General features: G+C 46.4%; 2 protein-coding genes across 2 annotated transcripts in view; one reads left to right on the top strand and one right to left on the bottom strand.

Moving 5' to 3' along the window:
* LOC119386785 (transmembrane 9 superfamily member 2-like) overlaps positions 1–16,006 on the top strand; it is an 80,053-nt gene extending 64,047 nt beyond the window's left edge. The window contains 7 exon segments of the mRNA XM_037654057.2: positions 1,187–1,248; positions 3,127–3,184; positions 8,240–8,457; positions 9,499–9,650; positions 10,469–10,580; positions 11,357–11,525; positions 15,673–16,006. Of these exon segments, the coding sequence (XP_037509985.2) occupies positions 1,187–1,248; positions 3,127–3,184; positions 8,240–8,457; positions 9,499–9,650; positions 10,469–10,580; positions 11,357–11,525; positions 15,673–15,740 (839 nt within the window). The 3' untranslated portion in view covers positions 15,741–16,006.
* Positions 16,007–20,471: 4,465 nt separating this feature from the next.
* LOC119386786 (uncharacterized) lies at positions 20,472–24,303 on the bottom strand. Its single transcript, XM_037654058.1, has 4 exons — positions 24,146–24,303; positions 22,748–22,880; positions 21,231–21,319; positions 20,472–20,738 (listed from the first exon to the last, which is right to left on the bottom strand). Exons 1-4 carry the CDS (start codon positions 24,259–24,261, stop codon positions 20,591–20,593), a joined length of 486 nt encoding a protein of 161 aa, XP_037509986.1. The 5' UTR covers positions 24,262–24,303; the 3' UTR covers positions 20,472–20,590.
* Positions 24,304–26,855: the final 2,552 nt, after the last annotated feature.

The raw sequence follows: 26,855 nt of genomic DNA, 5'->3' as shown, positions 1-26,855 counted from the left end.
AGGATTTCGCTACACGATGTTATCTCCGTTTGCGCAGTCGAAAATTTACACAACGAAATGAAATAAGCTGATCGCGCGCGATAGTCATGCGAGACAGGGAAGAATGGGAATAATAATAATAATAATAATAATAATAATAATAATAATAATAATAATAATAATAATAATAATAATAATAATAATAATAATAATAATATCCGGGGTTTAACACTCCAAAACCACGATATGATTATGAGCCATGTCGTAGTGGAGGGCTCCGGAAATTCGGCCATCTTGTATTCTTTAGCGTGCACCTAAGGGTATATTCAACTGAGGTTGAGCGTTGGGCTAGTTGATGCAGCATAATACAAAGTTTCACAGAGCATGGAACGAGGACGAGTGTGTGTCTCTTCTTTGTTCGACCTCGTTCCATGCGCTGTGAAACTTCGGAAAATTCAACTGGTCGTTCTCGAGCGCACCAGAGCGCTCTGGCGACGCGCGTCACGTTCGGCCTGGTCGAAATCAAGCGCTCTGACTACGTTCGGCTGGTTCTTTCACAGCACGACGCTCCAACTCGGAGAGCTCTGAGGTGCTTCACTTTGATCTCGGAGCGCGACCGAGATCTGATCACGTGACTCCCACACCTCGTCTGTTTGCAACAGAAGACGCGATGACGTGTATCCTGTTCCGGATTCCGATTGCTCTGGCGAGCGGCCGCACGTTAGGCTCGGACTCCCGTTCTCTGGATCGTATCAAGAGCGGGCTCCGCGTTGTTGCAATACGAGTCAGTGCGCGGTGCCGCCCAGCCGAATGTACCATAGATCTAAGCACACGGGCTTCTAGCACGCACGAAACCAGGGTACGATACAATTCACACAACTGATATCCCTCGTGTGTGGACCAATCGAGAGCTTATTTCCTCGTGACGTCACGGGAACGGTCTGCTGGCGTCAAGAATTGTGCTGGAAAACGGGAAAAGCCAGGATGGAATAAGGGTGCTCATTTTTTGTATATTCAGGGGTTGTTAAGGGGCCATTTAACATTGCACTGCGACGTATGCATGCATACCTTGCTTTCGACGGTTGTAATTGTCACCGACACTGAAGCGATGATAGCTCTGTTTTCTGCCGATTGACCTGCTCTGCCAGCACAGGTCTGGCTTATATCAGAGCGAATGGCCGCAAGTGTCTCTCTAAACCTTGCGCAGTGTTCGCCTGTTTTGGCTTCCTGTCACCGGCTAACCGTGGAGCCCTGATGACGTGCGCTATGGTAAGTATGTCTTCGTGTAACGAGATGCTAAAGAAGGAAACTTTGACCCACATTAAAAAAAAAAACACTCCGTTTCTGCTCTACCAAAAGAAGCTATTCTGAGAAAATACTGAATAGTACTTTTAATGCTTGATAGGCCAGAAATCACACAAACCCGAAACGAGGCAGGTGACGTCTCAATATTCCCGCGTCAACTCGCCGTGGCGTCATACATTTAGGCTGTATCTGCTGCATCCTTGTTATTTTTTCCATCAGAAGAGATGGACTGCGATATGTTGCAATGGAACTGTACACTGACTCCAGAGACTACTGTGCTAGAGCGACCTAAGTAGGAACAATCCGTGACGTAGTATTCACGTACCGGCCAAAGCATAATACCTGGGATTTAACGTCCCAAAACCACGATATGATTGTGAGAGACGCCGTAGTGGAGGGCTCCGGAAATTTCGACCACGTGGGGTTCTTTAACGTGCACCTAAATCTAAGTACACGGGCCTCAAACATTTTCTCCTCCATCGAAAATGCAGCCGCCGCGGCCGGGATTCGATCCCGCGACCTTCGGTTCAGCAGTCGAGCGCCATGACCACTAGACCACCGTGGCGGGGCTACCGGCCAAAGCACCGGTACTGAAAAATGGCGTGAAAAAGTAGCTTGATCTTCATGTCTTCATTCAATAAAGCCACCTGTTTCGCTAAAACTATAACAAAGGCAATGGAGTTTTCAAAAACAACATTCTGTTTCGGTTTAGCGTTCAGAATTAATGTCGGCAAACGAATCGAAACGAACAAGTGTGCAGGTTTATTGCGGGTAGGTCTTTTTTTTTTTCAACCGCGTTATGCCAGACGCGGGCGGCGTACCCCCTGTGGCGTGATATGGTAACCGAAACACGCTTTTTTAAACTGCGCAGAACAGTGGTTCTGCAGAGTTTGAACAAAAGTGCGCAGTGCGAAAAACCACTACTATGCTTCTCTTTTTTATTTCGTTGCTGTCGTAAATCTACTGGAGTGTCATGTTGCTAACTCGTGCGGACCGCATTCATGAAAGTATTCCCTGTTTCACTTTCCGCCTTTCTTTTTTTTTTTTTTGCCAGCAAGAACGATCTGCAGCGTAAAAACATTCCCAGCAGACAAAACCGAATGGCGTCGCCACCAGCGGGTCTGCTTTACGTCTAAATTTACGAAAAGCAATCTTGTACTATATCGTTGTTCGTAAGATTTCAGCCAATCCTGACTTTGGACACACGATAAGCGCAGGTGACGGCCATTGACAAAGCGCGCTTACAAACGAAACGCTTGTCGGCCCCTGGTGATTCGGTTTGGCCGTAGCGCGTTTCCGTACCCTAAAGAACGCTGTAGCGGAACTCTCGGTCGCCATCACATGCGTGAGAGTCACGTGACCTGGGCAGAAACGTCACGTATTACGTCAGTGGTAGAGCGGCACGTCGCTGTCAACACTGGTTCTGGCAGTAGTGAAAGCTGCGAAGCGGCACGGCATAGGTTACTGGCCCCTCAGAGACATGGGCCAACCACTGACACTGGAAAGATAGAGATACTTAAGCAACGCCAGCACAGAACTTTCCTTTTCACTGAAATTTTAAGGCAGTAGTGTGACGTCATCGTGACGTTTCTACTCGGTCACGTGATTCTCCCACATGGGACGGTGACCGGAAGTTCCGCTACTACGCTTTTTAGGGTACGGAAATACACTTCATCGTAAATGTATATTGTGAAGCTACCCTCTCTGTTGTTACCGGGTGTTCAATATATGTGCTTATACGATGTCGCTTGTACGGATTCGTTCGAAGGCAACTTTGAACGCTGCGTCTTGGAGTTTATAAGTGCGTCTCCTTGATGCGTATGCAATGCGTGTTTCTCGCAGGTACTGTTCGTGTGCCTGGGTACTCCGGCGGGATACGTGTCGGCGGTTTTGTACAAAAGTGAGCCCAAGTTTGACATGCGCGGCAAGAAAGTTCAATAGGAAATTATAATACGTTGTTTTGGCCCTACACTGAAAACATATGCCAAGCGCCAGGCACTTTCAACGGGAAGTTTTTCACGCGAAGATAATTACGTGACAAAGCTACGCACCGATAGCGTATATGCAGCACGTATCGATGGAGCGCGGAGAGGGTTAAATGTGCACACAAACAGAAAATTACCACATAGTGATTGAATACTGCGGAAAGGAAGTCAGATTTTTACGAACGTGCATCTTCTTTTTACTTATTCGGAGTTAGCGTAAGTGAATGCAGCTAAGGTGGTCCTAAGACTGGACGCTTTTTTATCTTGCTCTAACGAGACTGTCATTGTATTGCAAGTTCGCTTAAGCACATGCCTTGCCGAGGGAACAAACTGCGTAAAAGAAAACGGGAGCTGCTCTTTTTCAGGTGACAAAGCTTTCTCCGCGGTCCTCCTATCGCTGCCTTCGCCGTGACAGTCGTTAATTATCAGTGTTCCCTTTCTTTAAACCTTTCCCGCATCATTATTTCCAAGCGTGCTCCGTCGAATAGTCATAAGAGTTTGCTGCTTTGCTTCGATGGCACATTTCCTCGGAAACCAGAGAAACGTTTGTTTGACATATCACACCATAAACGCAGTGCAGCATGTCGTGCACCTTTATTTCAATGTAGAAGATGCATATATATATATATATATATATATATATATATATATATATATATATATATATATATATATATATATATATATATATATATATATATATATAGATAAAGAGAGAGAGAGAGAACTTCTTCAGTCGCGCTCAGTTTGATGCGATTTTTGACTTTTGACATACAAAGAGAACTGGGTTAGCTATGTTTAATAATAATATTGAAGCAGTACAGTTTTACTAGCATACATTATAGGGACAACTTTTTATACATTAACCATACAACTTCATGCATAAATACAATTATGTCCATGGCGGCCGTCCCAGTAGTATAGATTTGTATCCTTGAATTAAATTTCGTTAATGCCTAAAAGCTACTCACTAATAGCGTTTTTAATGTAGGTAGCAGTGAGTGCACGTTTTCTTTTTATTAATTATTACTGCACTTTCTTGCACATATTCAGGTTTCCGTATGTTATATTTTGCCTTGTTTGACCTTAGTCGAAATAGCATATCTTGTGCGTTATTGTTGGTGTTGTTGTTGTTATTATTGTTACTATTATCATTCCCATTACTATTATTAATAGTAATATTATATTACCACTGTTGTAAACCCCTCAACCATAAGTTTCCCTTAAAATGTAAGAATTTGTGATATTAGAGTCGCAGTACATGCTTTATACTCAACGTATTGGCATTTGCAACGTTGCTTGGAGGGCCTTCCGGCCCCTCTAAGTAAATGCGCCTATGCTAACAGTGTGAGCACAAGCTTCTGTTGAAAAAATGTGGGCGATTATAGTTGAACTACCCCGCATTCTTTCGTTAGCTGTTTGATTGGTCGAAATTTTCTGGCTCATGCACACAACACCTGAACAAATAACGCGAAAATGATTAGTCGCGTAGCGACCACTTATGCATGACTGCGTAAAAAATGAGAACACACTATATTCAATGCAGCATATTTTTGACCATTGGCTCTTCGCCATTCGTCAAAAATTTTTTGGTGTGCCATAAGTTCGCCTGCTTGATTCGGGACGTCACAAATCTGTTAAATCTCGTGATGCTAAAATGACGTATGCACATTAAACATTGCATTACTATTCTGAACCATATCTAAACTTTTTCAGAATAGCCGGGAAGTGTCTCACCTGAACGCAATTCAGGAAGGCTGCCCGCCGCACACACAGGCAGAGACTAATTATAGCAGCTGGCGAGATGAATTCATATAAGAAAATATTTTCCGTTGTACTATAACGATTTTGAGATGTTCCTGCGCGTACACCACTCTGTGAACTCAGCCTTGCTGAAGGAGACAGAGAGAGAAATAAACAGCGCTGGTCGTGTGCGCTTCTTTGCCATCCGAGTTGTATTTTTCGCTGTACAAGTCAATTCAAGATTAATCAAGATCAACTAGCCCGGCTGTCAGTTCAGTCTCCCTAGTCCAGAAAACCGTGAACCTTGACGATCTTCCTGGTCCGGTAGAACAAGTTGAGGGGCAAGTTTGAAAGCTGGGCTTCTCATTGTGCTGGAGTCCACTGCCTTATCCGTCACATTGTTGCAAGTCGCCGCGATCGCTGAAAGCTGCCATATGATAAGCAAGGCCAAGCAGTTTGATCGGAGAATAAAGCGAAAACCTTTTTTAGCTCTCCCAGTTCGGCCCAACTAAAACACTTAACATTTCTGCACTCTCATAGACCCACAGCAGCTTGGATATAGAGCAGACGTGGTGCTATTCCTTTTCGAAGAAAGAAAACGAATATCATGAAACAGGAATAGCGTTTCATCTGTCCAGAAAGCGTTTGCCCGTATTTGTGTTCTCGATGATGTAAAGTTCAGGCCAGGTAAAGCAGAATGAAAGCATGATGGTGTGTTGCAACGTTATAGTGCCGCTGCTCAGCGGTAGGCTCCTTTAGAATGCTGGAGCGCAAGGCGCGAAAGCGTCGCATAGGCGGCCTGCACCCCAGAGAGCCTAGTGCGTGGTCGTGAGACGCGGAAGACAATTTTCGCAGCAGAAGCGTAGGACAAATTTGTTTATATAATGACATGATTGCTGCGTTGAAGGAAAACTTCGCCACAGTTGTTTCTTTCCCATTGTGCAGCCGACAGGGACCTCTGTCGAAAAGGGGGGGGGGGGGGGGCTAGGGCCCCCCTTGCCCCCCTCCTCCAGAGTAGATACGCCTATGGATGCTGTAGATGGTGACATCGATAGATTCAACGATGCCGCTCCTTGTACAGCTTGAAACACTGGAGGCACAAGCACAACCACAAAAAAACTGTTAACTTAGAAATCTCAAAAGTGGAAAAGGGAGTACTGGTTTGAACGCAACTAATTCGTGGGAGGTGGTGCGAATTCTCTGCGTAGCATTACAGGTATGGACATGGAACCTACAGCGTTGGTTAGTCAGACACATTGGCTCGCACCATTGGCCAGCAAACTCACTCATGAGGCGACTCACTCAGACTCAGATTGAGCCGTGAGTGTGACTCTAAGTGAGTCAGGCTAAGCAATACTTTCGCGAGTGTGAATCTACGTGAGTCACGGTGAGTAATATTCTGGTGAGTTTGAGTCCGAGTGAGTCCGGTTGAGGAACATTTTGGTGAGTCTGAGTCTGAGTGAGCCCTGAGGGCAACATATATTTCATGAGTGAGTCTGAGTGAGCTCCACATTTTTTTGCCGACCTGTGGTCCTATCTACTCAACTTCAGCATTGCTATCAGCCTTATCAGGACTCACGTTTGTACTCGCGTCTACACACATACTTCAAAGCACAATCGTTCTTATGTCATCTCAATATTTATTGATCAGAGGCGTCAGTTACAGAGGGGGTCGTTTGGGGGGGGGCCGTGTTTGACCTTCTTCCGGCAAAATCTTTCACGGGAAGTTCTTGATAAAAATATCTCGTGAGAGTAATCGCTTTCATTAGAAATGTCTTTACTGGATTGTAACTCGTATTTGAATGTACGGCATGAAAACGCGCCAAGTAGAACACCGATTATGAGATGTTGATGTTAAAAAGCCTCGACTCTATGGTCGAAAAAGTTAATTATACGCTAATGGACTCACGAGTCGACTCACTCAGACTCACATTGAGCCGTGAGTCTTAGTATGAGTGATTCCGAGTGAGCAGTATTTTGGTGAGCTTGAGTCCGAGCGAGTCCGGTTGAGAAAAATTTCAGTGAGTCTGACTGAGAGTGAGTCCGAATGAGGAAAATTTTGGTGAGTCCGAGTCCGAGTGAGCCCTAAAGGCAAACATATATTTCATGAGTGAGTTTGAGTGAGCTCTACACTTTTCGCCGACCTATGGCTTGCAGCGACAAGAACCTATACTGAAGACGCCGCTCGCTACATGGGTACGAAAAGCTCAAGCTCTCCGAAAAAAAAGAAAAAGATTGGCAATGATTTGAAGACAATAAAGGAAGGGGCCAATTATGTGATTGCCGAATAGCTTTGTACCGCATTTGTGCATGTATAAAGGCCGAACCACATGCAGCGTTTTTGTCGCCATCGTCTCATAAACGCCGCCAAAGAGGCGGCCAACCACATGAAAAGCGCCGAGGTCAGCGCCAGCCCAGTGTCGCACATTGACACTAGAGGGAATGAACCTGACACCTCACAAAGCAGTGTGCAGATTCCGTGAATGGACCAACAAGCAATATTGCTGATTATGGCTTTTATGTCTCATTTGCAGTCTTGCATAGTGCAAAAAGCGAGTCACACTGTCGCCTAAAGGTCTATTTTTCTTTATTTTACTTGTAGCGCCAGCTATTAAGATTAAGATGAACCACGAACTCGTAATATACGGCCTGTGAGCTTCACGTTGCTGCACATCTTTGATATTCGGCCAATTAACTCATTTCTGCTAAGCCTACCGGTGAACAGTTCAAAGATATCACGCGCGCTTGCCGTCGAAGCTTCTAGGGAAGCAAGCCAAGTAAAATACAAGCATCAGTTGAGAACTTGTGGGCCACACAGTGCACGGCGACGACTTAATAGACCTGAGGCGGGCGACAGCCATTTTGGCAGCAGCGACGCCGGCATTACGTGGGCGGAAGTCACAGCCAGTCGCTCGCTGATTCGTTCTGCGGCAATCGAACCGCTTCTGGCGTCGACGCTGACGCTGCCGATGTCTGGGACGTCCTGAGGTGGTCGTTTCAGCTACCGTCTCTGGTAGCGTCGACGCCGAGTGACGCCGGGGTACGAAACACCGGAAAAACGCCGGCAAAAACGCTGCATGTGGTTCGGCCTTAAGGAATGCATTAGGCTCAGGCGTTCGTGAAAGCATTGCCTATCTACAGTAGGCGAGTTCGCTCGTTAGACATAAAAGCTGCTCATGCCCATTTAATTTCACACTCATCACTGTTGTTGCCTTTGTCTGGCGCAGCGTTTGGCCAGTTCAGATGGAGGATGAACATGTTGATGACGGCGCTGGTGTGTCCCGGCGTCGTGTTCAGCGTGTTCTTCGTGCTGAACCTGCTACTCTGGGCGAAGGAGAGCTCGGCCGCCATTCCGTTCACTACCCTGATTGCGTTGCTCGCCCTGTGGTTCGGCATCTCGCTGCCGCTCTGCTTCGTGGGTGGCTACTTTGGCTTCAAGCGCAAGGTAAACATTGGTCTAATGAAAGAACTTTATTTAGACAATTTTATATAAAATGTCGAGAATACGTTGGCGAAAAAAAAACAACAAAGAGGCGCCTGATAAGGCGCCAGTTGCGAACGAGCACTTACGTGCTCTAAGGCACAACGCTGATTGTGGACAAGAAAAGAAGGCTGTCATGACTGAATACAGAGACAGTCATGGTTACAAAAAAGGAAAGCCATTGAGATACACGATTAACACGTGACATGGTAATGAGAAGAGTTGAAATATGATAAAATCTCTAGACAATATAAAATTTCTGCCCTTTCTATGCAATGGTTTATGCTAGAGTTCTTTGGCACCCGACAAGAGCTAAAGACATAACTGATTTTCAGTTCGTGTTTATTAGCAACCTGTGCGTTTACAAATGTGACAGACCCTATTCTGCTTTGTCATCATGTCTTGAAGGTCCCAAACGTTGTACGATGGGTTATGTCCCGATTGCGTACTGTTATTTTGTAACTGTAGGAAGCAGACTTTTACCTATAGAACGCGTACATTGAGGTCTAAAAAGTGATCAGAGAATTGCGCTTGATTTATACGCTTTTTTTCTGTCATATATATTTATTTTAAGTGTGTTAGAGTTAGTTCATTCGTGATGTAAACTGCGCGATCTCGATTGCGCGCTTTCTGACAAGTGTTTTGAATGGGACAGCAGAGGAAGTTGGTCTTGTTGGCACAATTTCATTGTTTAAGCAGCGCGAAAAGACGTGTGCAAGGAGGGCACGTCTTGGGTGTTCGTGCCTTCTTTGTATACGTGTTTTTGCGCTGCTTCAACAATGCAGTTATGAACGGGGCCACAGGCAGACTGAAGTTGTAGTATAAACAGCAACGCGGCTTCTCGCTTGCTGTGTCTTTTTGTCTTTCTCAAGAGGATGATATTGTAACTCAATTCATTCATTCATTCATTCATTCATTCATTCATTCATTCATTCATTCATTCATTCATTCATTCATTCATTCATTCATATGCTTTCATGTTGTACACCTGCTTCAACCTCACAGGCGATCGAGTATCCAGTGAGGACAAACCAGATACCGAGGCAAATCCCGGCTTACACCTTTTACACAGATCCCTTTCCGGCCATTTGCATGGGGGGCGTGCTGCCTTTTGGATGTATCTTCATACAGCTCTTTTTCATCCTCAACTCCATCTGGTAAGAGCCTAAACACGCGATATCCTCGATGTCGTGGGCACTCTTCCACAATGTCTTGGCCGTGCAAGATTTTTTTTTTTGTGCAAGAAGGTTGCTATTGTCACCCACGAGAACTGCGGCTCTTAAGATGGCGAAATGCTCGAATATCTTAGTGCTGATAAATTGAATATTAATGAGTAGTATATGCCAATAAAACAATCTCGGACAAAGCTGCAAGGATGGCATTTGTCTAATCTTATTAACGGTATTTCGATAGCTCCCCAGCAGATGAGGCACTGATCTGCTCGTAAGCGGTTATGACACAGATCCGGGACTGTGGCCTTTGAATTGGAGCATGATGCGGGCGGCCGCGGATATACGGTTTTGAAAAAAAAATACTAGTAGAACCTGAAAAACTGGTTTTCGTAGAAGATGTAAGTTCAGCCAAGGTGACAGCTGTGTGCAGCGCACGTGCTTGGCCTATGATTCGTCTTTCTGACTTCGGATGGCTTTGCGAGATTGAGCAATTAGCCCTTAGTCGAACTATGAATGGAGGGCTGACGTAAGATGACTAGTGATCTCTGCGAGTGAGGCAACTATAATGAGAGAGTCCTTCTTCGTGAACGTTGGGGAGGGAGCAGGGGCACGCCTGAAGGAACTAGCTGAGAGTCAGCTTTGTAGCGGTACAGGGGGGCGGTGTTACTGGGACAGCTACCCCTCCTCTTCCCCTACCCCATCCCCCGCGCCCTTCTGGCACCGCTTTTGCGGTGCAGTCGATTTCGAGCCACATATGTTACCCATCATATATCTTTAACTATGCACGTGTCATGCTTTTCCAGGTCCAACCAGATGTACTACATGTTCGGGCTTCTCTTCCTGGTCTTCATCATCCTCATCATCACCTGTTCCGAGACCACGGTTTTGCTCTGCTACTTCCACCTCTGCACTGAGGTAAGACGCGGCCGATTTCAGTTACAAGGCTGCATGATATTCTGCCCAGTGTTACATAAGTGCTAACGTTAAGGGTGTCCTACAATACGCAACTTCTCCACTGCTACTCACTGCTTATATAGAAGAAGTATTCAAACGACTACGTTAGGAAGAAATAGGAAAGAAGATCAATGGATAATACCTCCACAATTTACGGCTTGCAGATGACATCGTACTCTTTAGCAAAGACGGCGACGAATTACACAAAATTATTGAAGAATTAAACGGAGAAAGCTTCAAAGTATGGTGCAAGATGAATATGCAGAAGACGAACATTCTGCTTAAGTGGCTTGGCCAAAGAACGAGAATTCATGATAGACAACCGGACCCTTGGATCAGTAAAAGACTATGTCTATATGGGCCAAACATTAACAAGGGAGCCTATTCAGGTAAAGTAAATCGACCGAAAAATAAAGATTGGGGGGGGGGGGGGGGGGGGGCGCATAAGGCAGGAACTCTCAATTCATGATCGGAAACTGACCGCTGGCTCTAAAGCGCAAAGTGTACGAGCATCGTATTTTGCAGTTCTGGCATATTGGGCAGAAATCTCGAGAGTAAAGAGGAAACCGGAAAAGAAGCTAAGGACCACACAGCGTCGTAATGGAACGACATATGATAGGTATAAACCTGAGAGATAGGAAGACAGCAGGGTGGATCAGAGAACAAACGGGGGTAGCCGATATATACTGTGTACTGCACTCGCATCTTTTTACATGGTTCACATGCTGTGTGCGCAGGACTACCACTGGTGGTGGCGCTCGTTCCTGACCAGTGGCAGCTCGGCGCTGTACCTGTTCTTGTACTGCATCCACTACTTCATGCGCCTGAGCATCACGGGCGCAGTGTCCACTTTCCTCTACTTCGGATACACCTTCATCATCGTGTTCCTCTTCTTCCTGCTCACGGGTGAGTTCACCAACGGTTTAAAGGTCTTGCTAGCCGGTTTTTGATCCGTTTAGCAAAAGTATAAGCTAAGCGGTTTAAACTTTAAAGATCCGCATATCTATGTCAGTCTGAGCAACTAATACATCGTGGGTAGCGAAGCTTCATTAGCAATTTCTCACACCCTTCTTAGTCTCCTGAAGGGCTCAGAGGGTGAAGAAGTGTGAAGGGCGGAAGGGCGTACTTTGAGCAAAATGTCAGCTAACGTTGCCATTTGCATGGCTGGGCAAAGATACTTTAAAATTGTATCCCGATACGATACAAGATACTACAACACTGATTGTATCCGATACGATACATTCCAATTGTATCTTACGATACTTCGATACATTCGCAAATTTATTATTATGTATTTATATAATGTAGCACTAAATGACTATGCACGAAAATGTTTGCTTGAGAATGTATTAATTGCGACCAATTTTGTTTGATTTGAATGAATGTGTGTTAGTATCTCAAAAGTTTTGGACTTCTTGCTCAAGGTATGTTAGTTTCATTCGGAAACAACTTATTGGCGTTGCTTTAGCTGGTTAACATGACAGCACTTCATACTCTTCGCTGATAGAGGTTTTTGCTTGTCGCTTTTGTAACTGATGGGAGTCGCTGCTCTGCTTGCCGACCAGCTAACGGGTTGCCATGTAATCATACGAACTTCAATAAGAAACCTCCGCACGATAGTGCAAATACCACTGTGGAGTTCTACCTTGCCCGTAAACGAATTACGGTTTTCGCAATAACGGATCACCGGACAAGTGTACGTCACCAAGAACATGTGCCGCCCAGAAACGATTCAGACGTATTGTACAGTGGCAGAGAGCGCCACAGAACACCACAGCTATTCAGACTAATGCCACTTATAGCTCCGATTACCTGGTGGCTAGTAACAGTAAAAGAATTTAGGGAAGTCTAAACAAGGAAAACAAATATATCTAAGTAAAATAGAAAAGCGGTTGCGTACCGAGCACATCGAATAAGCATAGAAACACGATACAGGCAGCACCCCAAAGAGTTAATAATAATTGTGGCGTTTGATGTCCCAAAACGACGATATGATTATGAGAGACGCTGTAATGGAAGCCTCCGTAAATTTTGACCACCTGGTGTTCTAAAACCTAAATATAAGTTTGTTTTCTTGGTCAGGTAGCGGCGTCTAGTGTGCTGTGAGGTGAGCCATATAATGTGCTGTAAGGTCATGTAATAAACAAAAGTTGGAAGTTTAGCTCTCATCCTGTTGCCTGTGTTTCCTTCTTCGCTGTAACCTCTTTTCTTTATGCTCAAACTGAGCCGTGCTATACCAATACGATATCATAATGCACCAACTTGCCCATTCTGCAGTACTAAATATAAGCACAGGGCCTTTAGCATTTTCCCTCCATCGGCATGCGGCCGCCGCGACCTTCGGGTCAGCAGTCAAGCACCATAACCACTAGACCACCGCGGCGGGCAACCCCTAATAGCTATGAGAATTACATTCAATGCCTATGGAAAATAGCGTAAAACGGCTCGTTGGGACGCTCATGAGAAAAACGGAGCATTTGGTATCACAATGTTTCTTGAATATCTTTTCTAACACATTTGAAATGGCTCGCAATATCTTGTGTTATTATAATGAAAACTCAAGTTCGCGATTTTACTTAGTAGTAAGCAGAATTTTTGTTACTGTATACGCCAGGCGCGCCCACATTATTATATATTTGCTCTCAACACCCCCTTTGCATAACAGTAAATTCAAGTGGACTACAAATATGTAAACAGTAGCAGAAATGACGTATAGAGTTAAAAGCAAGATTAAATCAGAGAGCTTACTTTGGCAGTACGTTAAAGGCATATTGCAGTAAGCAGACCACACAAAAAAAAAACTATATCGAATAATATGTAATGTATGGGATGGAAAAGAAGGACAGCTAAGAAAGAACTTCTGCTAACAGTCAAATTATAATTTTAAGAACTCTTTGAATATAAGAAAAAGAGACGTACGCCAAGATAGCAGTTGTAATGTGAATGCTTGTTCTGTAAGATCCAGCATCGGTACCAGCGGTGCTATAGTTGTTGGAATATTATTTGCATATAAGTTAATATTAGTGCATGTAAGTCAAACTTACATCCACGAGATTCTTCAAATCGCCGATGCACGAAAGCCACTAGACGCAAAGCAATCCCCCACGCTTGCATTCTTCAGACTTCGTAACAAAGCACCACGCAAGAGAAACATCGATAATGACATTACAGCGGCTTCAGAATGTGTGCGAAAGACGCCGCGCGCATTGGAGTACGCTGTACAGGACAGTTGCTAAGTGCCAAGTGTCACGGCACTGACACAACTAAAGAGAAAAAGTGATAAAACAAAAGGCCGGCTGGGCGTACGTTCGCGCGCTTGTCTATCGAGACGACGCGAGCGCCATCACCTGACTCTGCTCCACCAATAGGGACGCTGACAGCTCATCGCCTATCCTCGCTGGAAAAGTCTGGTGGAAAGATAAAATAATGTCATGGCCTCTAGTTCTATTCTGGTGACTTAGTGGCAGCAGTATCAGCTTGAGATGCGGCGTTCAGCCAACGTTTATCGTTTCGCACAGTGGTGGTGCGATCGCAGTATCTTGTATCTTAAGATACGCGATACATTCATCAATGTATCGGAAATACAGATACTGATACACGTCTTGCGAGACGTATCGCGATACAGATACAAGATACCCAAGGAGTACCTAAGATAGTATCTAAGATACATGTATCTTCGATACTGCCCAGCACTGGGCCATTTGAAAGGCCTTTCCCACATCTCACTAATGGGTCATTTCTGAAGGGGATTCAACATCAGGTTTCGAGAAACATAGGTATTGACCTCCAGAATATCTGAAATATGGAGTTTTTGTTCCACGGTTGTGTTTCAAAGGGGTCATGAACTTTTTCAAGTAATAATCGAATGATCTCAGTAACGGAGTTTATTGCCTCACGAACCGATTGCAACAAAAATTTCTTGAATCCGTCAAGAACGAGCGAGGAGCAAACAAGTTACGTCAGCGCGCGCCATGACCTTGAGCGCGCGTGATGCAACGCAGTCGCTTTCTTCCGTTATTTTTGTGCGCGAGCATGGCTCACTGTGTAATGTTAGCAGACTATGGAGCGCTGCGCCTGCATGTGGCGGCACCCCATGGCTAGAAGCGGATCTGACCCAAACAGTGCTTTTCATTTAGCATGTTACCTGTTGTTCTACGTCAAAAGGCAGGCGCCGGCAGCTACGAAGAGTGAGCACGGGCCTCTGTATGAAAAGAGGGCGCCTGAGGAAATGGCAATTTCGCGTTCCGCTTGCAGGCTCTCCTTGCCGCGCCTAACCTATTCTATCCTAAACCTAACCTAACCTAACGTGACTGCGACATTTAGTTGAGATGTTCATAGCAGTGTCGGCTATGCGGAGGATGTATTTTCTCACCAAGCCCGAGGGGTGGTTCATGGTGACCGTATGGTGTGCGTCCCGAAAAAAATAATGCCTGAGACCAGCAACGCCTGCGCAACTCACGAACATTCTTACTAAGCAAATAAAAAAATATATGGGAGCTTATGTGCAGGCCGGGCCGCTTGCGAAAGGTCCGCGGGCCTCGTGTTTGAGACCGCTGGCCTAGAAGTGTAAAAATACATTAAAGGGGACCCTTCTTGATGTGTACAGTCACCAAGATCGTAGACGGTTGGAATGCTGCAGCGGCATAGCTTAACGTTGAAGCAGTGTGTGGCTTTCGCTCTCGCGTGCGGCAAGTTTCCCATTCGTCTACGTTCACAAGGGGCGTAGCCAGAAATTTTTTTCGAGGGGGGTTCAACCATACTTTATGTATGTTCGTGCGTGCGTTTGCATGTGTCCGTGCCTATATACGCAAGCAAAACTCAAAAATTTCGGGGGGGGGGTTGAACCCCCAACCCCCCTCCCCCCTTGGCTACGCCCCTGACGTTCACTTCAGCTTTATATGTTGGTTCCACATTTCATTTAAATTAACTGCAGTATTATTTGTCATTCAAGTGGTTTTATTTTAAATAGAAATTGATAATGCCGATGGCAATACCACTTTTAAGGTGAAGCTAGATTTTGCATGAATATGTTTACGCTATTGTTTCCTCGCAGGAACTGTGGGGTTCATTTCTTGTTTCATATTCGTCCACAAGATCTACGGAGTCGTCAAGGTCGACTAAGATTTCTCACACACAAGCACTGCCCGCTGCCTCACCACTCGCCCGGCTATCAGTCTCCTTGTGTTCATCTCTTCACGGATGTATGTGATGTGAATGTGACCGGGGTTCCATGGCAACCATGGCCACTGTTGCCTGTGCAACCGGTGTTTGGGAAAAGGGAAATTGTGTGTCTCGTTCTTTGTGTTTTCATGTTGTTTGTGCTTTTACTGACTGACTTGCTTGGTGTGGACAATAACGCAGTTTTTGTTGTTGTTGTTGAAAGCAGAATACAGGGCTTCAGTGCGGCTTGTCTTTCAGACAATTTGGTATTCGTCGTAGCATTAATCCTTGTTGCAATGACCGTGGTATTAAGGCAAGAAAACTTTCTTTAGTCTTATTCATTCATTTATCTTGACAGGCACAAACGCACAAGTACAAGGGGTAGAAAAGAAAGGAAGAGTAGAACAACATTTTGTGGAAGATAACATAGGCGGAAAACGCAACAAAATATGGCCAGTGATCACCGCGGCAGCGCTCGGCCATCAGCGTGCATTTGCACCGTCATTCAACGAAAGATGGAAGCCCAAACATCGACCACTTTCAGAGCACCCTGTCACTTCCCCATGGCAGCCGCAGGCGATCTCGTTCACCGGTTGCACGCTTGAGAACAGCACTATAGCAGTGCGCTCGCGGTCCGTCACGTGGCTTCTTTTCAAATTTCGCGGGCTTTCTTTACAACGCGGAAAAAACAGCGCGAGACGTATCGTACAGGAAACAATTCAGTCCGTCGTTTCTAAAAGTGCTCTACAGCTCAGTGTTCATATTTGGGGCTTGCAGCCAATATTTAATAATTTAAGTAATGAAAAATAATTAAATGATTAGTTTAAGCGAAAATTAAAAATAGCCTGAGTATCTATAGGCTACTGCGAGAAGTATACGTTTGGTTCAATTTGCCTCTGAAGTTCCTTTCATTTTCAAAATCTTGGCTCAAGTTATGTGGGACAACCTGTATAATTCACAAAGGGCCACATACACCCAGGTAGTCTTCGGATAAGGTAAGTGCCATCCACTAAGTTGGTCTACGAAGCACTTTCCAGGGCTACCAGCCTCGACTGCCTGTACGTCACCAATGAAAAAGGTGACCACGTTCCGAAATGTCGCCAGCTCTATCGATGCCACAACCACAACAATCACCTGCCGCTCGCCACTCTCAACGTACAGTCTGTGCACGCGTCCGTGCACGACCTCGAAAAAGACGCTCTGCTCACAGAAACTGGCGTGTTAGCACTTTCTTTCTGAAACCTGGAGCGATGAGCCCACGGTGTCGTTCACAGCAAGCGGCGTCATTGCACGTGCGGATGCGTGGGCACAGATAAGAACACGGCGATGCGCAACTTCAACGTAGGCCGCATCCCACTTCGCCGGCCGCCAGACACAACACACACATACAAACAGCGGAATCGGCGAGGTCTGCGTTGCGCACATCACTTACAATAACAAAGACATTCCGCTCACCGCCGTCCACCTGAGAACTCTCAAGAACCCCATCCACACACGCACACGGGTTCGTGACACGTGCGTGCGTTCTCCATTATAACGGACAAGTATAAGCACTACATATCGGCTTACCGCGTCTGGTGTTGTTAATACCCATGTTGCTGTTGGCATCGTTACGCAACTGTAAACAACTGATTATATAAAATATGTGCGACTCTTCAACCTATGTGTGTGCGTATACCATTCGAGCCCATCTTTAGTGTCAATTCGTAACGTCTCGCTCAATGTAAAAAATTACGCTTCGCCTTACATCGATTGCCACAGTACGTAGGATCTGCCGAATTTTTTTACAAATTTTGATAACTAATACCCTGCATCAGGAAGAGCGTCGTCGTCCTGTCCCACCACGATGCGCGGTAAGTTATGAGTGGTCCAAGCCGCCTCTGCGACGCTCCCTCGTCTTGGACGCCAGCATTGCCGAGTAGGCAATGCTGGCGTTTAAGATAACTCGGGCCAGGTGGGATGCGGCCCTCCGCAGGCCTCTTCTGGCCGACCAACTCTGGGCTGTCCAGCAGGCCCACGATGCTGCCGAGAGGCTTGGCATGCCGGTCCCTACGTAGGAGCGGCCGACTGCGTTCTAAAGCACGCTCTCTGCAGGACCTCGGTAAAGTTTTTCGTACCAAGGCCTCTTCTGGCCGACCAACTCTGGGCTGTCCAGCAGGCCCACGATGCTGCCGAGAGGCTTGGCATGCCGGTCCCTACGTAGGAGCGGCCGACTGCGTTCTAAAACACGCTCTCTGCAGGACCTCGGTAAAGTTTTTCGTACCATACCTTCACAGTTCGCTCAAACGGCTGCAGCAAACTGCGTGCATCGAGCTAACTGAGTTCGTCCTCTAAAGATGGACGAACTCGCCCAAATCAAGGTATCGTGACAAGGACAAGCGCATAGCGCTCGCCCTTTTCCATAATACGCTTGTTTTTTAGATGCGAAGTATCTTGAGGCGGAGCTCAATCCGGTGGTGGTGGTGGTGGTGGTGGTGTGCGGCGTGACCACCCTTACTGCGCATGCGCATACCCTCTCCACACACCTCCTCTCCACTGACCCTCTCCCCTTCCTCTCTCCACTTTCCCTCTCCCATACCCCTCTCCCCTCCCCCTTTCCACTTTTCCACTGAAACGCGGGCTAGACATGCCGAAATTCTCTCCTGCGCAACGCCGCGATGAGCTCGAGCGCATGCGCGTCCCCTCCCTTTCTCCCTCCTCTCCTACGCTGCCCCCCTCTCGCCCGCCTGTCGACCGCGTTCCCCGCTCGCCCTGTGAGAATTAACGGCCGGGCTAGATGGAAGATACGACGCGCGTAGCGTCCCTCTTCGCGTTCCACGACGCGAGGTCGGTAGCATGCCCAACGAACGCCAACGAAACGCTATCGTGCAAGTGCTCCGGCTTCGCATCGCCTCATGGTCCCCTTTAGCGGGAGATGGTGTGATTTTTTTGATAATTTGCTCTTGCAATGGGCCTGCTGCTGTAGCAGTGCTTCGTGTTCATTGTTGTATGGTGCAGATACACGAAAAAATTCGTCAGATCCCACGTAACGTGGAAATCGATAATATGCGAAGCATGCGGCAGGTAGGTGACTGTGGCGTAAGTTTTTTACTTAGCGGCACGTTACGAAATGACGGCAAAGATATGTATAAGTTTTATGCGCACACATATATATGTTGAAGAGCCGCATATGTGTTATATAACCAGTTGTTTACGGTTGGGTAACGCTGCCAATGGCAACGTGGGTATTACCAACACTAGAAGCAGTAAGCTGATATGTAGTGCTTATACGTGTCCCTAGAAAGCACGCACGTTTCACGAACCCGTGTGCATGTGTGCAAGAAGTTCTTGACAGTTCTCTAACAAGGGCATCATCACCGTGATCAGTCAGCACCAGCAGCTGGTCATGAGTTGTTATAGGATCCGGTCGTGATCGGTCCATGTGTAGCGAAGTATATGGTATAGTAGAGCTGTTGGAATTCGTAGATGCCTCGGTCACATCACCGCACCTTACGGTGCGGTGATGTGGATATCATATGTAACTTTCGTTAATGTGTTCCTCCGGGGTCGAGCAATGCTTCAATATAGCTTGCTGAATAATACAAATACAAACATAATGTTTATTAGACTGTATAAAAGCGGAGCCAACACTGGAACTACAGACGTTAATTTGATATGACGCCTGTATCGTAGGAGTACACATCGTAGGAGTATCATGTAGTGTTTATTGCTTTATTGTAAAATTAGATAGCCAGCACCACAACCACAATTGACGTTGCACCGATATTACGCCTGCGTAGGCTGCTTTTCCAAACCAGTTTATAGACCTGGAGTGGCTCAGTGGTAGAATACCTGATTGCCACGCAGAATGCTTGGGTTCGATTTCTGCTGGGATACTAATTTTCATTCTTTCCATTCGTTGAGTCAACGCTGCCGATGTTGGTTTTCCTTAACGCTCTAGCATTTAAGTTACCAATGTCTGTTCTCGCCGTTCCTGGCTAGATATAAACTGCCAATCACCTGTGGCGCATACCCGTACACCGCGGCCCGTGGTAAACGGGTATGTGCCACACGTGTCTAGTGGAAAGGGTTTGACGACGTACGCGACAGGATTTTAAGGTTATTCATGTCATGATCCGGCAATCACATTCGTCAAATCCACTTACCCTCCCATGCAAATTTTGGTCCACACCAGGTTAAAGAGGCGTTCATGAGCGCACCCAGACGTAGGCGGCTAGATAGATAGATAGATAGATAGATACGTAGATAGAAACGCTCAAAGTGCCAGAGGTTCGCTAAGAAATGCTTCGAATTTAATAGTACTGTAACAAGATAGCAAGTTGGGCGAGTTGGTACGTATTCATATTTGAAGAAAATCGGCGCACAGGAAAACTCTTCTTTGCCTTCGTTTCTCTGTGCGCCAATTGTCTTCAAATATGTACACGAACAGAGATTACCTAAGTAGCGGCAAATAGGTCCTCTTATTGAACCGCTTCGTATTCGATTCGAAAATGTCACTCAGCGGCGAAAGCTTTGGTCCTACGCTCCTCCGTAAAGTATACGGAGTGGCGACGCTCTTTTTGCGGGCGCAATCGTTGATCGACCCCGCTAGAAAATTGGTCGATGCTTCAGGATTATTCGCACATCGTGTGGAGACGCGATAAATCTTACGACTTATAGCAACTATCGAAAAGAAGGAAACGAGTCGTTCCAAGAGAGTGGTATAAACAAACTTCATTTCTGTTATGTACATGTGCGGCATAGCGAGAACTGCCGCGACAACCGATGGATCTTCAGCGCGGCATATGCGTTGTCGGCGCCAGAGTTATGGTCTACCGAGAGTCTTGCGTCGAGGACTCTTCGGGCTCCTCCTCGTGAGTGGAGCTTTCGGGGGCCGAGGTTGTTGAAGATTCCTCCGGTTCGGTCGTGGGCACCGTGGGGGTGACGGCATTGGAGTTGCGCTTCCAGTAGGGGCCGCCGCTGTACAACCACCACCAACCAAAGCAAAGAAGCATGCAGGAAGAAAAAAAAAAGTCGCGCCAGGGGACGGCGGCTGTTACTCTCGAGTAGGAGGAAAAGTGCATGCGGCAGACCTAGGTGCAAGCAAAGCCGCTCGAGTTCTAGGTGCGCCGATGGTACGAGGCTATCCAAAGGCCGACGATTGACAATGTCTTTGAATACACATCGGAAATGACACGCGAAGCTATGTGAAGCCGACGAAAAATAACGAAAGTAAGTCAGGGCACGTGAACGCATGTAGCGTAGCAATGAAATACTTTTTTTGAGATATGTAGTGCGAAAGATACGTTAAGAGACATCCACAGTGCAGCGTTAAAGTAATTATGTGCCGCGTGCACGAGAAAATTCCCAAACCAAATTACATGCTCCCACTATCAAGCAAATTGATCAAGTGCAGATTAGCGGCCAAACAGCTTCAGCTAACAGTCATGCAAGAAGGAAGGGAAGCATTACAAGTAATCGAAGGGGCAAGTTCCCAGCAGCTCGTCACAGCACACCGCATTCACACACTGGCCCGAGCAGCAATCCAGGGGGCCGAAACACTGAAAGAAAAAAAAAACAAGACTTCAGCTTCAGGCTAAATATACAAGGTGTCCCAGTAGTTAAGCACAATAATCATCATCAAATAACTTTATTGAGGGCCCTGCGAATTGGTGGGATGGGCCTGGATCCCAATGTACAAAAAAAAGGGAAGCGAAAGTTTCCATGCTAATGAAACTATTAGCGGCAACATTGAGAAACAATTAACATGCATATAATTAGCTGCATTGTTGTAGAATCGGCAGTGATATTCACAAAAGTTAGTACCTGGCGCTCAGCGGTAGCTTCGCAAAAGTGGTTAGGCGGTGATGAACGGGCTCAACAATGTACGCTTGTCAATATACTTGCTACAAACACTGTAGTCGGGCAGCGTTTTCGGTTTCTTGAAAAGGTTGACCAAAGGAGCGCAGATAGCCACGTGTGACGGTTTTTTTATATTGCGGAAACACGGAATCGCAAAATAAATGACTACCAACTCACTGTAGTCCACGTGGCCAGTAGGTGCAGCAAGGAGCGTGCATGAAAATTCGCTTCTTGAGGCTTGAAATAACACGGACACGAAAGTGGGACAAATTTCAAGATCGCAGTGCCTTCTGTAGGCTTCGCCAGGCAAGGACATGGAGCGCATAGTGGGGTTCACACCCGAAAATAATTGGAGTTTTACGTGCCAGAGCCGCGGTTTGATAATAAGGTTGGTCGTGGTATTGTGTGGGATTTGGTACTAATGTTATTCCTCCAAGGTTTTTCGACGTGCACCTGCATCGAAGCGCGCGGATGTTCTTTGCATTTCGCTTCCATCGAAATGCCTCCGACGTGGCTAGGAATTCTATCCGCGTCCTCAAAGTTGGGTGGGCAACATCTTGGAGCTAACTCGGCGGGTACTTCTCAGCGAACGACCGTTTGTGACTGCGGCAAACGCCGAATGGGAATGGCAAGTTTTGAAAAAAATGGCACTTGAAGTAAACTATTGTGCCGTGTGCACATCCAGACATGGGCATGAATGCAGTGTTTCAGATGCGGATAAATTCACTCATATCGGCGACAAGCTTGCCGGAAGTAGGCAGAGAACGCGCAAATGCGCGGCACACAGCAGTGGGCACCGTATGCGCCGAAAGTTGAGCAAGGAAATTTAGAGCCACATCAGGAATGAGCAAAAGGTTACGTACGAGAAGTCATCACAAAGCATTGATCTGAACTCGATTTTACGAACGGTTGATTTGTCAGTGCCAGAGAGGACATGCACGCATTTGGCCGCCGTTTTTGCTACACAACATTCAGAAGAGCTTGTGTTGGGACCAGTACATTAACGCGTGGTAAGAGACACATTGCTCACATAGCTTCGAAATATTAATCTGCCATGACGTCTAGAATGACACGTGTGCCCAGTCGTAACTCTACCGGAACGCGCCTGGAAGACTTGCGGAACGTACCACGTCTCCGTTGGGCGAGCAGAACTGCCTGGCCGCGGCTTCAGCTACAAGAGGGGCTGCCATGAGCAGCACGGTTATGAGGGCAGCTGCAAGGATGAGCAGACGGGTCGTGCCAACTGCGGACGTCATGGCTCTGGAAAAGCACGGCAGAGAAATGTGTTATTGTTGTCCAAAAACGCATTATGCAACGAAAGCGCTGAAGAACGTGTTGCTGAAGAACGAGCGCAAATACGTGGCTCAACGCATGCGTGAAGTCGCCTGACAGAAGATTTCCAAGTAAATCGAGGTATTTAACCGCTCGCACCCTGCATAAGCGGAGAGGCGAGCCATCCGACATTGCCACGTTGAGACAATTGTTTTTTATATAGCAGAGCTGGCGTAACTTTTCGAGAGAATAAGGATAATCAAGGCTGTGCATGAGGTTCTAGCACTGTGGGCTAGACAGCAGGACAAACGCACGGGAAAAAGTGAAGTGCAACCAACTTTGCTGCACATTTTCAGAGCTTCTTTTGCGTTCGTGCGCTTTACATGCTGGAGTGTTTATAAAAGAAACGAACTATTGCACTGCCGTCTTTTACATGAACTTGGCTAAAACACGTTGGCGGGCTAGTTGGTTTGCATCCATGAAGAGTGGTAAGCGCGACTAGACAGGGACGAAGAAAGAAAACAGACAACAGCGCTGTGTCCTTGTCTGTTTTCTTTCTTCGTCCCTGTCTAGTCGCGCTTACCACTCTTCATGGGTCTTTTACATGCCACACCCACGACAAGATCGTGCAGCCTGCCTTAGGGGAAGGAGTTCGCAATAATTTGGATACACGGGAGGCTTTGCGTCCACGATTGTTGCAATAATCGCTTTTCTTTAACACACATTGCGTAACGAGTTTTCACGTAAGAGAACCAGGGTAAGATCATGAGACCCCCCGTAGTAGGGGACTGTACATTCATTTTTACTAGCTCGAATTTTTTATCGCAAACACAAAGGTATGGACACTAGCGTTCTTGCTCTGCTTTGGAAATGTGGTTGCCACGGTCGGGAATAGAGTCCCCGTCCTCGAATTTAGCTACAGAACACCACTGAGCTACTATGACAACTACACATTTCTGCATACAGAGCTAAATCAAAGGGCTGCGACCATCGCAAAAAAAAAAAAAAAATCGCTAAGGGCGCATTGCTTGCTAACATGAAAGAGAATGCTCGAAACCAGTGGAAGAAATAAAAACGCCAGCGGAGCACGTTATTCCGTTTTGTACGGCAGATTTTTCCGTGACACCAATACTATATTATAATCCCGATGTCGACCGAGCTGGAACGCATTATTTTGACTCCATTGCCGACACTGCGCGTGGAAAAAGCGCAGAGCCGCATATTGCTACGCGGTTGCGGCTTCCAAAACTTACATTTTCGTGGGTGGCGAAGTCCGGTCGACGAAACGAAATCGGGCGTTGAACGAGAGGCGTCCTTTCACCGCGGTTCCTACGAACGAAGTAATCCGGCAAGGCTGTTCGGTTCGCATTTATATTCGGTAGGAACGAGATGGGGGCGCTCCTCCTTACGGGGGCACGCTTTAGGGGGCAAAGCCGATCGCGGGGCATTGAGCTGACTCCCGTCACCCGGCCGGCGCTTGATAAGCACCCTTCGACTAATGATCGTGACCGTGCTTGATAGCAGGAACGGGCCTTCGTATCACTCATCATAAGAGGCCGAAGTTTATCTTGCCACGTGATATAGTCGTTGCCATATCAGGAGAGAAAGAGAAAGAATAAGCAGAATCTTTGAATGAAACACGCCGAACTGTCTTGCCCATTTTTTTTTTTTTCGTCTTCGTCTGCGTGCGCTTAGATCAGTCAAACCATGCTTCTCAACCAACTAACCCAGATGTCGATTCTCTTGTGAGGCCTTGTTTTAAAATTTTATCACTCTGTCCGCAAAGCGCTGCCTTATGCTGAGTCATCATGGGAGGAAAATGCATCTCGGACGAACTAAGCGTGTCATTTCTTCACTGTAACGACACACAAGATACGCCGCTTATAAAAGCGCGCTGTTTCCTGTATGTGCTCGATAATTGCTGGTGAATTAATACGAAAACGATGCAGTCGTTAAAAGCCGGTTAAGATCAGCAGACTCTATATACGCACTTATTATCTGCTTATGATATGCTTAGACATTGGGCTCTTTAATTTAGCTCGACTTTCTCGAATTTAACTGTCATTTCTGTACTGCTTGAACGGCAGCACCAGTTTATCTGTGAATGTTCAGAACACTGTGCCTATCACGCACCCTATCGCGAAAGTTGCTTCCCATAGTGAGCGCACATCGCCGATGATATGTTCGAAGGATGATGTGTGCGCGGCACTAAAGCGTTTGACGAGCAAGAGAGTTGATAAATAGAGAAAGAAAAGGTCAGATGTGCTGATTAGCGCCTTAATAGCAGAAAGGAATAATCGAAAAAAAAAAGCGCCACAGTACGACACGAACGCGCATGATTCACCGCCCTTAAGATTTATGAATTTTGCTCCCGGATTTTGTGTATATGTGTGCATGGGGGTCGGGGTGTGTGTGTGGGGGGGGGGGGGGGGGGGGGGGGGGTTAGGCAAATACTGATGCAATAAACTTTAGGGTGGCCTGAGTTTAAGCGTCACTCCATGATTATATCACCCCACTCCTATGAGCGTGATCTAGCCTACATTTTCTCGAGCTTTTGGTGCCATTGGTGTCCTTATTCGGAAAGTTAATAAGCAAAGCAGGTAATGAACGCAAAGCAAGCAGACACACAAATGAAAAAATACAACGATACTACTACTATTACTACTACTGCTACTAGTACTACTACTACTACTACTACTAATAATAATAATAATTTGGCAGATGCCACATACCGTGGGAGTCGTTGTTATGCCAAGCATGCGGCAGGACGGTGACTGTGGCTTAATGTTTTTTACTGAGCGAAACGTTACAAAATGACGCTAAAGATTTGTATAAACTTTATACTCACACATATATGTTGAAGAGCCGCATATGTGTTATATAACCAGTTTTTTACAGCTGGGTAACGCTGCCAACGGCAACGAGGGTATTACCCACACCAGAAGCGGTAAGCTGATATGTAGTGCTTATACTTGACCCTTATGATGGAGAATGTACGCACGTTTCACGCACCCGTGTGCATGCGTGGAAGAAGTTCTTGACAGTTCTTGAACAAGGTCATCATCACCGTGGTCAGTGAGCACCAGCAGCTGGGCATGACTTGTTATTGGATTCGGTCGTGATCGCGGTGACAAGGGCTCCATGTGAAGTATGAGGTGTAGTACAGCTGTTGGAAGTCGTGGATGACTCGGTCCTTTCGTCGACAAATTGTCTGTCGATAGACCCGGCGACATGTCGGAACCTGAAGTCGCCGTTCCCGTTGGTGAGGTATAGGTCGTCGAGGCTGGTAGGCCTGGATAGTGCTAGGTAGAATAGCATCAGTGGATGGCGCTTGTCGTATTCGTAGACTATCTGGGCGTATGTGGCCTACGTAGCCCAGTCTACAAAGCTGCTATGAATCAATCTGGCATCATCATCGGTCAGCATGAGGCCATCGCCCAGCCTCATAAGAAATGAAGATGACACTGCGTCGTTCTGGCGGACTAAGTGCACTTTACGGTGCAATGTTGTCAATATCATACGTAACTATCGTTGATCTATTCATCCGGGGTCGAGCAATGCTTCAATATAGCTTGCTGAATCCTAGGAATACAAATGTAATGCTATTAGACAGCCATAAAAGCGGAGCCAACACTGGAACCACAGACGTTAGTCTGATATGATGTCTGAATCGTAGGAGTACTCATCCCAGTACTATCATGTAGTGTTTTTTGCTTTCTGGCAAAATTAGATAGCCAGCACCATAACCACAACTGACGTTGCACCGACATTACGCCGGCGTAGGCTGTTTTTCTAAACCAGTTTATAGACTTGGCATGGCTCTGTGGTAGAATACCTGATTGCCAGGCAGAATGCTTGGGTTCGATTCCTGTTTGATCCTAATTTTTATTCTTTGCATTCGTCGGGTCAATGCTGCCAATGTCGGTTTTTCTTAACGCTCTCGCGTTTAAGTTACCAATGTCA

This window comes from Rhipicephalus sanguineus, chromosome 3, assembly GCF_013339695.2.
Source record: "Rhipicephalus sanguineus isolate Rsan-2018 chromosome 3, BIME_Rsan_1.4, whole genome shotgun sequence".
In the NCBI taxonomy this organism is placed as follows: domain Eukaryota; kingdom Metazoa; phylum Arthropoda; class Arachnida; order Ixodida; family Ixodidae; genus Rhipicephalus; species Rhipicephalus sanguineus.
The sequence above is the reverse complement of the archived record's forward strand: the minus strand, read 5'-3'. Positions and strand labels throughout refer to the sequence as shown.